An 11,944-nucleotide genomic window follows, 5' to 3' on the forward strand; every position below is an offset into this window, starting at 1 on the left:
ATCATGCATACCACAGGCCAAGATTTGGTAGCAGTGTAACTTTGCAAAAATAAACATTGGCTGTGTTCGAAATAGCCTACTACGTACGCTCATGTACTGATTGTAAACAAAAGTAATAAGTACTATGCAGTATGCCAAAGATACCCAGATGACGTACTGCTCAGTATTCCAGTATATAGGCAAAGCTATCTTCATGATACTCTGGATCCCAAAATGCAAAGCAGTTATTTTAAGAGGGGGTAACCACTGACATACCCGCCTGGATATTTTTAACAGCTGTGAATTCAGATTTGTCCAAATCCTGCTACACTCAGCTTTCTCTTCTGGTTTCAAGGTAGGTTTGCTGACTTCATCTGTTCAATAAAGTTAAGTGACTGCACAGATAACTCGATTAAAACAGTAACTAAGCAAAGTTAGTCTCAGCCAAACAATCCACACAGCGTCTGCTTTTCAGGCTCGTCTGTGGAGTCACACTGCTTATTATTCAGTCAAACTCGCTCGTATAACAACTATAAACATAATGAAAATGAAATGACTGACCTTTTAGCAAACTTAGAAAAACATGTCTTTGGAAACCACACAGGTTTACCACACAGAAGAACCCAAAGCTGACATTTTTAGTTAATTTGTGGCTTTGAAAGTGAGTAGAAAACACCCTCTGCTCTGTCAGGGTGTCTTTAAAAACTCAGCAGACACATCAGCTCAACAAAATATATCCACACATGCTGCTAAAGAGCTGCAAAGCAGCTAGCAACAGTTGTTAAGCAGTGATTGGATGGTCAAGGAAAATAGGGTGGGTGTGGATTGGCTCAGTCCCTTATGCTGGCAGTTGCTCCCTTGCCCTATATTATAGCACAAGGCTTTTGTCACATATTGGATACTACACTGTATTTTACTATGAAGAGTAGCATGCAGTATACAGTCTCTACTGGTGCAGTATGCAGTATACAGTCTCTACTGGTGCAGTATGCAGTATACAGTCTCTACTGGTGCAGTATGCAGTAAATAGTATATACTGGTGCAGTATGCAGTATACAGTATCTACTGATGCAGTATGCAGTATATAGTATATACTGGTGCAGTATGCAGTATACAGTCTCTACTGGTGCAGTATGCAGTATACAGTCTCTACTGATGCAGTATGCAGTATATAGTATATACTGGTGCAGTATGCAGTATACAGTCTCTACTGGTGCAGTATGCAGTATACAGTCTCTACTGGTGCAGTATGCAGTAAATAGTATATACTGGTGCAGTATGCAGTATACAGTATCTACTGATGCAGTATGCAGTATATAGTATATACTGGTGCAGTATGCAGTATACAGTCTCTACTGGTGCAGTATGCAGTATACAGTCTCTACTGATGCAGTATGCAGTATATAGTATATACTGGTTCAGTATGCAGTATACAGTATCTACTGATGCAGTATGCAGTATATAGTATATACTGGTGCAGTATGCAGTATACAGTATCTACTGGTGCAGTATGCAGTATATAGTATATACTGGTGCAGTATGCAGTATACAGTATCTACTGATGCAGTATGCAGTATATAGTATATACTGGTGCAGTATGCAGTATATAGTATATACTGGTGCAGTATGCAGTATACAGTCTCTACTGGTGCAGTATGCAGTATATAGTATATACTGGTTCAGTATGCAATATATAGTATATACTGGTTCAGTATGCAGTATACAGTATCTAAAGGTGCAGTATACAGTATACAGTATATACAGGTACTGTTTCTAGAAGATCTATCTATCTATCTATATATCTATCTATCTATCTATCTAAATATCCATCTATCCATCCATCCATCCATCCATCCATCCCCTCCCCTCCTCTTCACCCATCATTGCTCGCTCACAGCTCAATATTGTTACAATATTTCAGGCCAACACTGTCCTGGTTAATCTGAAATATATTTTATATCATTATATTTATTAAAAATATCCAAATTGTTTTCTATTCCATTTCCATAGTGGAGAATGGCCACAATGGAGTCTGCAGAACAAGGCAACACTAGATGTCAATATCCATAAAAATGTGGTAATGATTGATGTTTTAAATATTTTAAAATCACTGCATGCTTCCATAGTTTTGGATTGTTGGTAATTTATTACAGGTTGGAAACCCTGAGCCAGAAACCAGCAGAGTTTAGTGATTTTCCTAACCCTGACAATTAACTGATTAGTTCAATCAAGCATAGTTGAGAAGGAAAATCACAAAACCGTGAACCCAGGAATCCAGTCTCCCAGGACCGGAGTTCCCCACCCCTGATATATAAAGATAAGACATAGAATATTGAGTGCCTTGTGCACCAAAAATACTCTGAGTATGTGAACTCGATGGCCATTATGTTCTCAAGTGTACACAAAGGAAGGTGTGTAGTCGTGCCTCCAGGGGAGTGGATGACATAACCATGCATTTCCCTCTTCCTAGCACTGCTCCATATGATCTGTGCCGCGGCCCAGCTTTGCTCCGTTATTATTAATCTCTGCTTAAAGCATTTTTTTAGCAAGGCCTCTATGAGTCATAAGCACACTCTTTCTTTTTCCTTTTTAGTTCCAGCAGATGTTTTAAAACGTGCTTGCTGGTCATGTGACGTGCATTTCGACTCTTTGCATTCAACTGCATTCATTTTGGAAAACATGTCTTTGGAAACCACACAGGTTTACCCCACAGAAGAACCCAAATGTCATAGAAGAACCACTTTTGGTTCCTTAATTATCAATGTTTGATAAAGAGATTTGTCACTTTAAAGTTCTCAAGAACCTTCACGTGATGCGAACATCCTATACTAATTTAGGGGTTCTTCATAGAACCATTAGGTCACGGGTGCTCAGTCCTGTCCTGGAGATCACATCTGCTTTATGTCATGTAGATGTTCTTTAAGGTTCTTCCCACTCAAATATGTCATGTACAAAAATGGTTCCCTCAAGAACCATCCATTGGACGTTTTTTTTAGGGAACCAAATGTGTTTTTTTTATGGCAGTGGTTCTATGGCAGTCCTCAGGGCCAGATTTTTGCTCTACAGCTTTAAAAAAATGTTCTTCAAGGGTTCTTTATTAAAGGCAATAGTTATATATTGAACCATGAACACTCTAAGAAACATTTGAATGCATACATTGTTCTATGTATGGGTAAATGGTTCTTCTCTATGATGGAAAACATGTTGTACATGTTTTTTTTTTTAAAGAACATTTTAAAGTGGTTCTATGCAGCACTGAAAAGTTCCATTGTTGTCACAAGTCATAAACCTTTTTTGGTAATATACAGAACTCTTATTGCCCAATGTGTTGCACAAAAATGTGGACCCTCTGTAGGACCTTGAGGTCCAATTTGAGAACCGTCGTTCTGTGGAATCACATAAAGAACCCTTTTTGCCCCCTTTATTTTTAAGACTGTATTGTTTTTATTGTCAGTGTTCCACTACTGTGTGAAGTGCAGTCAGCATATTCTTTAAAATAGTTTTGAAACATACCAAAATCATCAGATTATGTGGTGGTAAAATTTGACATTTCATGATGCACTGAATCATCTGTGAGGTCAGAGATTTATATCATCAGAGTTATATTCCTGTTATACACTGTCAAATTCTTCAATCTGTACCCAGTTTGTTTCTCATTTCAAGCTTCCAGGCTATGAAAAGTTTAGTGGCAGTTTTTCTTTTCTGCATTTCTCTGTCTGCTTCTCCTCCTGGGGCACAGCGTTCAAAGGCTCGCTCTCGCTCTGTGTTCCTCCTTGCCAGAGAACTGCATGCCGCATGTGTTGCGATGGCACTACCTACAACTTTGCTCTGAGATGAGACGAAGCCAAGAAACGTGGCTCAGTTTAGTGGGTTACAAAAACCCTTCAGCTGTCTTTTATTACAATGTAGGACACATGAAATTCTGAGTGCAAAAGGGTGAAAATATGTGCCTTGAAAAAAAATGTAACTGACTTGATACAAATGTGTCCAGCATTTCCACATGGATGAAATATAGTACTGTGCAAAAGTCAGAAACCAGTCAAAAACGGCCATGAAGTACAAGTCATTCATCTGTCAGTATCAGGAAAAAAGCTGAAAACATATATTTAACAAAAAACTGCACAGAAGCCTCAACAGCAAAATATGATGTCAAATATATAAAATCTGCAGGGATATGTTTCGCACATTTTGCACACCTCCAAACTTAAGTCTTCCCAGATAGCATGTGGATGTGGGCCACTTCTGGCAAAGATATGGCACTGCTGGCCCATGATCGACACTAGCTAACTGTATGTGAGCCAAAAGTGGCCCACATATTAAAATGTTCCTGTGGTCCACATGTCTCAAATGTGGTCCACATGTCTCAAATCTGGGCCACTTGTGGCAGAAACATGGCAGTGTTGCTACCACTGACACTGGCAAACTCAATGTGAGCCAAACGTGGCCCACATACACCGATCAGGCATAACATTATGACCACCTCCTTGTTTCTACACTCATTGTCCATCTTATCAGCTCCACTTACTATATAGGTGCACTTTGTAGTTCTACAGTTACAGACTGTAGTCCATCTGTTTCTCTGATACTTTGTTAGCCCCCCTTTTACCCTGTTCTTCAGTGGTCAGGACCCCCATGGACCCTCACAGAGCAGGTACTATTTGGGTGGTGGGTCATTCTCAGCACTGCAGTAACACTGACGTGGTGGTGGTGTGTTAGTGTGTGTTGTGCTGGTCTGAGTGGATCAGACACAGCAGTGCTGCTGGAGTTTTTAAACACTCAGTGTCACTGCTGGACTGAGAATAGTCCACCAACCAAACATATCCAGTCAACGGCGTCCTGTGGGCAGCGTCCTGTGACCACCAATGACGGACTAGAGGATGATTAGCTCATACTGTACAGCAAGAGATGAGCTGTCGTCTCTGACTTTACATCTACAAGGTGGACCAAAAACGCAGGTGCATCTAATAGAGTGGAGACAGTGTTTACAAACTCCAGCAGCACTGCCGTGTCTGATCTACTCAGACCAGCACAACACACACTAACACACCACCACCACGTCAGTGTTACTGCAGTGCTGAGAATGATCCACCACCCAAATAGTACCTGCTCTGTGAGGGTCCATGGGGGTCCTGACCACTGAAGAACAGGGTAAAAGGGGGCTAACAAAGTATGCAGAGAAACGGATGGACTGAAGTTACACTGAATTAAACTACTTATCTACAGGCACTGTCTATTCTTTAATATTTCCCTGAGAAAACCAAATATGCAGCTTTTTAAATGCCGGTTTCTGGCTGACCGACACAACAGCAGCCTTAGTTTAGCCGTTTGGGCAGCTGCTGAGTCTCACTGAGCTGGAGCTGTGGGTGTTTAGCTTCACACTCGGAGTTTAAACCAGGGCGACGATTAGAGCTGTAAGTAAAATCACAGGGTATAGCGTTTAGAGTTTTTAGCCTAGTTAACCAAAAAAAGTCATGTTTTTAGTCTTTTTTTGGACTTTCTATGTGGTTTTTAATGGTTTCCCCAACACTCACACCGCTGAGGGGGAGGTGTGAATGTTTAGTAGCTACTAAGCTCAGTGTTAAAACTAATTTGTGGTGCAACTCGTTCTGATTTAGTAATGCATAAACCTGAACTTAGTAAACTCACATTACAACTAGCCTTCGTTTGAACTTACGCACAGCTGGTGCAACCAGCCACTGCACTCTGGGGTGGTCAGTCCATTGTTCGGAGAACACCAGCAGCTTCTTTGTTTGATTTTTAGATTTTTTGTCTATTTCCTTTTCTCAGTGAGGTTCTTCTTATAGCTACACATCCTTTCAGACCCATAGCGCTGAGTCGTCTTCTCACAGTGGAAGGATGGACAGAAACACCTGTGGATGTTTTCAGATCTGAAGCAGCTTGATTTTCTCCTCTATCTCAAAGATGAAAGCTTTAAGTGCTGTTTATCTGATGGGGACAGTTTTGCTGGTCAGCCATGTCTTGCACAGTTATTATTCTGCATATTTTAATCATTTTTTGAGCTCCAGTTTTGGAAACTACTGTTTTTTCACTTATTTCCAGTTCACTTCTTCCTTATGCAAGTGGATTATCTTATATCTCATCTCCTCATAAACATCGATCCAACTGTATATCAAATTACATTTGTAAGAACTGCTGTTTACCTACGTTATACGGGTTCTTACACTGTATCTGCACAGCAAAGTCCAACTTTCCTAACACTGAGCGAGCTGTAGTACTAGCTTGTGTTGTTTACACATTTATATCAAGTCAATGCATCACTTTTTAAGTGCGAGAAGTGAAAATAACACATGAAAATGGTCACTAAGGTGGTTTGTTGACCTCATTTTCTTTCGCCTACCCAGGACCAACAGCCTTTGAGCACTGTACACTCCACCTGGGAAATTAATTATACCATGCCTGCCGCCCACTAGCAGGAAAAAATAAAGCGAATATGTAAATGGTGATCAGGATGGGCCCTCAGAAAGTGATCCAAGCTGTCCTGCTGAATTCTATGGTCTGTCATGACACAAACAGAGAGACGAAAACAAAAGCAGGGCGCCTACACAGTAACCACAGTAACGGAGTCATGCTGGGTCTCAATATGCCCATCAACTGTTTATAGGCAAACAGGGCAGTAATAACGTGGGGGAGTTTCAGATCAATTCTAGTTAACGTTGCTGATGATGAAGTGAAAATTCGTGGATTTGGGAAAACACTGCTCAGTCTGAAGCTCTCTGGAAAAGGTTGTGGTATCATTAGACACAGAGCGATGTAATTAGAGGTGGTGATTCATTTTCAATGCCTCTTTTAAAAGGTAATTTAGATACTTTGTTCTTAGCTACTTCAGCTTAATACCCAAATTAGTATGGAATGACTGTTTATCAGCGTATGCAGCCCTGTACTCCTGCACCTTCTGCCGTAAGATTACATTTAAAGTCCTCTTCGGCAGTCGACGCTGCACTGCTCTGCCTTCCATATTTAACCGGTGCTGTAATTAACATTTGTCTGCCAGGTCATCTGTCACAGAGCCCACCAGGGCTGCTATTGGCTGGTGCCTTGACACACGGTTCATTTTTCAAATGCACTGAGGAGAGTTAATGTATTTGGTCAGGATGAACTTATTAACAGCATAAAATGTGAGTTCCAATAATTACCATGTGCACAGTTGTATGATTTCACTTTGAAATAATGTGTTACGACTCCTTGTTTGATCTACACTCTTTAAATTAAGGTTATTGCACATATGGATCTTTGAAAAATGTTAAGAGTGCAGTGCACCATATTATGTTACACAGTGCTCTGCAGAAGTTATACAGCACTATGCAAGAAACCACCCTTCATTTATTTAATGTCCAATTAAAACTGCTATTATGCTTTTTATTTTCCGGGCGATATTTCTGAGATGATTAGATATCTAATAAGACAATCCACTTGTATAACAAAGGGGAAAGTTGAAGGAAAAATAGGTTGAAAAATAGGAAAATGGATACAATATATAGAGAAAATGGGACTAACAACCATGCAAGACATGACTGACCACTAAACTAAACTGTCCCCATCAGATAAACAGCACCTAAAGCTTTCATCTTTGAGATAGAGGAGAAAATCAAGCTGCTGCAGATCTGAAAACATCCACAGGTGTTTCTGTCCATCCTTCCACTGTGAGAAGACGACTCAGCGCTATGGGTCTGATAGGATGTGTAGCGGTCAAGAAGTCATAACTGGTAAAAGCAAATACACAAAAAAAATCTGAAAATCAAACAAAGAAGCTGCTGGTGTTCTCAGAAAACAAAGGAAAAATGGCTCATCAGATCAACCTAAAAAAATACTTCATGTGGTAACAAGAAACTGAACTAATTTTATTCAACTCAATTACATTGATTGAAGGAATTGTTTATTGAAAGTATCTATTTAGGTTGAATAAAAGTAGTTAATTTACTTGTTACCACATGAAGTATTTTGATCTGATGAGCCATTTTTTACAGTGAAGTACTGATAACCCCAAAGTCCAGACCTCAACATTATTGGATGCGTTTGGTATTATTTGTATTGTGAGCAACAGAAAATGCAACCAACTTCTAAGACTGAACTTTGGAGATGCGAAAAAATATCCCTACAGGTTTCTCTGAAAAAGAATAAAAACAGTAGTAAAGGCAAAGATGGGGCACATTTAATGTTTAAAAAATATACATATCGCTGTTCACCATGAAAGAAAGAAAGAAAAAAACGTATCGCCATTTTTGCCGTTTTTCAGTTTTTGACATAATTTGAAAATGCCTGTTGCCCTTTACATTGTACATAAAATTCATGGTGAATGGGCCAAAAGAAACAACCCAAAATGACTTGAAAAAAAGTCTGGTTCCATTGACTAACATTAAAAGTAAAGTATGTTTTTTCTGTCTCCTGTAAAGTTACCGTTTTGGAGATACGAGGTTTTCTCCCGACAGTAACGATATATATATGGTTGTTGTTTAGAAGTAATTTTTGTAAATACTGAGTAAATTAATTGAATAACTGGTACAAAACAATTTATTCTGGCCTACATAGCTACGCAATTAACAAAACAGCTGTGTGATTGCCCATTGAAATTCAGCACTTCACCTGCCCACCATTAACAATAAAGAGTGCACTGAAAGCTGGCAGAACACTGGCCAGGACTATTATGGGTTTCTGTTGCATCAAACCTCCAGAACAATATCTAACTCTGCTAAAAGTGAAAGATAATACATGCTGCATTGTTGCAGACAACACAAGAAATGAATATTTCAGAGAAAACCTTTCAAACAAATCCCAAATGGGGTGTCATGCACGGTAGCTGAGATGCTTACCTGTCAGGCTGGGGATTCAGTGAGCATTTCCTGTCTAAAGGATTCACTTATAACGAGTTTTGATGGAGCCTCACAGTCACAGCCATCAGCAATTCACCATTGTTCAAATGAAATTCCCCTAAAAGTTAACAAACTCATCCCACCCCAAATATCCTTTTACATTCTTTTACCTCTTCTACAGAGGTAAACCTCAACCCCAACCCACAGTACTGTGCAAAAGACCACCCTTCATTTATTTCACTTCTAGTCAAAATGGACATTAAGTACAAGTTGAAAAAAGTTGATTAAAAGATATAGAGAAACTGGGACTCCTAACAACCATGCAAGCCCTGCTAGATCACCAGTAGCTTCTATCAACCGCTCTTGCTTCAGATCTGAAAGTCCACAGGTGTTTCTGTCCATCCTTCCACGGTGAGAAGACAACTCAATACCATGATTCCGAAAGGAGGTGTAGCTGCCAGGAAGCCGATATTGAGAAAAGGAAACATACAAAATAGAAGAAAATCTGAAAATCAAACACAGAAGCTGCTGCTGTTCTCAGAACAACGGACTGACCACTCCAGAGTCCAGACCTCAGCATTACTGAATGTGTTTGGGGTTACTTGGATCATGAGAAGCAGAAGCAAATGCAACTTCTAAGACTGAACTTTGGATGTGTGGAAAAATATCCCCTGAAAAATTGGATGTAAGTCTCCTGAAAAGAATGAAATAAAGGCACCAAGTGGATACACTAAATATGAATATTATATTTATATGCTGGTTTCTATGAAAAACTAAAATTAAGTCTTCTGAGAAGAAGAAGCCAGAATAATGGCAAAGGGATTTGTTATGGTACATACTGAACGATCTGATAGGTTTAGTGGTTGAGGCTTCTGTGTTATGATAAATGCATGTTTGCTGCTGTTTTGCAGACACAGAAAAGCGAATATCTTATACTTAAAGGCCATTTTGACTTGATAGTATCTACGTGACAAATGGTCTCTGGTTACCTAAAGCAGTGGTTTTCAATTCCGGTGCTCATAACCCACTGCCCTGCACAATTTCAGGTATTCTGTACCCCAAACACATCGGTAGTTAAAAACTACTGCCCTGAAAAACCTTTCAACAGATACTGCTTTAATCCTCTTTCCAGGCCTATTACATACTGAGGCTTATTATTCAGTAACTACAGTGACTTCATTGCAAACTAATGGAGCTACTCTTAGGTTATAGAAGAGTGTAATGACACTTTGGGCCGGCTTACAGGCTCTGGCCATGTAAGAGAGTAACCCCTTAACAAGCCATGGGCCCAACGTTTTATTACACTCTTCTATAACCTAAGAATAGCTCCATTAGTTTGCATTGAAGTCCCTGTAGTTACTGAATAATAAGGCTTTGTATGAAATAAACCTGGATTGTTAAGGGGTCAAGAAACTCAATTAAAACCACTGAACTGAATGTTGCCAAATGGTGCACGTCATGTCTTACCTTCAGTGTGAATGGCCGAGACATAGGTCCAGTTGTATCTTTTTACAATGTCCACCATGGCTCTGGCCTGCTGAGCATCCGAAGGCACCACCCTCATGAAGTACTTATACAGGGACTTGTCGCTGAGGTCCATGCTGGTGGCCGAGTAGGCGATCTGAGGGATGTTGAAGAGTTGGAGAAGGTTCTGGACCTGGATGGCCACCGAGCTGGATCCAGGCCCAATGAGACCCACTATGGGCTTTTTCCCTCTCATTGGCGTCCCTCCGCCATCGGCCGCACACTTGGACATGCTCTCCTCCTCCTCGGCGGAGACCAGCGTGTCGCGTATGAATTCGATGCTTTGCTCTAGGGCCACGGCGGAGTGCCAGCAGGAGTCGCGGATTTCGCAGCCCAGCGTGATGTTGGGCAGGATGTCGGGGTCAGCGTTGATGCGGTCCAGCGTGTGCATCATGGCCTCCACGCGCTGGATGCCGTATTGCTCGCGAACCGCCCCACATTTTCGCTCGTGGACTTTGTCTGCCGGCGGCTGGTGGTGCACCGAGAACAGCGCCCCGATGATGATGTCTCCAGGGATGTGGGCCAGGACCCGGCGCTCGTTGGACTGAGCCTGGACCAGCGCGCCCAGGCTCACGGGCCTGGTGTCATCTCCGAGCAGCACAAAGAGCAAGAATAGCAAAACCCCCATTTCCTCCTGCCTTTCAGATCAGTCTGTGCCGAACGCAGGTAGCTCCCTCAGGGCATCTGCAACAGATAACGGAAAAAGAAGCTCAGGCGGAACATCTAGGACGGCATCTCTGGAGATGACTGGCCCCCTCTCACCCATCCTCCACTGCTGAAGTGTGACAAAGAAAAGCTGTTGTCAGGGCAATGCTGGATCCAAAGGCACGTTACTAGAAGCATATCTCTTAGATGAAAATACACAAGGAGGCACAAATGAACACACGTTCTAAACCAAAGTCTGTGCTAAAATACTATAGATGGAGATCCAAAAACAGCCATCAGTTTATGGCAAAGCAACATAAATCACCTCTCTGTTTTTCATAACCCAAAATTACACCACTCTTTCTCTTTAAGGACTAAAATACCTCTTGGCAAATGACTAATCTAGCGTGTGAGCATGCCGGCTGTGCTGGCACGGAGAGAAACCTGTCACACTTCCATTGCCGTTGATCATATCGATGCCTTTTTGAAAGGAAGAAATAGCAAAGCTGGCTTCAATAAAGATCATTAGCATCTACTTAACATGTTTAAACTTCTAGGAACTCCTGAAATGATGACCCATTGACACAAATGGAAGTCAGATAAAGGAAAGCAGAGCTGTCCGTGGTGCTGAACCACGCTCAGGTCTCCATTAGTCGTGCCGTGTTGAGTTGTAGGCGTCAAATTTTAGACAAATAATGGAAAAAAATACATAAATGTGTTAAGAACGAGGGACTGAAATTGATTTGCATGACGGTATTCAGTTTGGAGAGACGCCAGGCGCAATCAGACGAGACTGATAAGCCGTTGAACTTGAGAACTCGCAGTGTGACACTCAGTTACAGCTAAACGAAGCATAATCACAGATTTCTTACCCTTCTCTCGGTGCTCGGCGCCGTCGCTCGTGTCTTGTCGCGCTGGCTGTCTGCGGCTCTCTGAGCGCTCACTTCAGCGCCGTGTGTCGGTTCTAG

General features: G+C 41.3%; 1 protein-coding gene across 1 annotated transcript in view; it reads right to left on the reverse strand.

Moving 5' to 3' along the window:
* Positions 1-11,944, reverse strand: part of grm5a (glutamate receptor, metabotropic 5a) — a 66,312-nt gene extending 54,368 nt beyond the window's left edge. The window contains exons 1-2 of the mRNA XM_036595816.1: positions 11,849-11,944; positions 10,275-11,015 (exon numbers count right to left, since the gene is read on the reverse strand). Of these exons, the coding sequence (XP_036451709.1) occupies positions 10,275-10,959 (685 nt within the window). The 5' untranslated portion in view covers positions 10,960-11,015; positions 11,849-11,944. The remainder of the gene's footprint in view (positions 1-10,274; positions 11,016-11,848) is intronic.

The sequence above is a fragment of the Colossoma macropomum genome, unplaced genomic scaffold (assembly GCF_904425465.1).
Source record: "Colossoma macropomum unplaced genomic scaffold, Colossoma_macropomum, whole genome shotgun sequence".
NCBI lineage: Eukaryota > Metazoa > Chordata > Actinopteri > Characiformes > Serrasalmidae > Colossoma > Colossoma macropomum.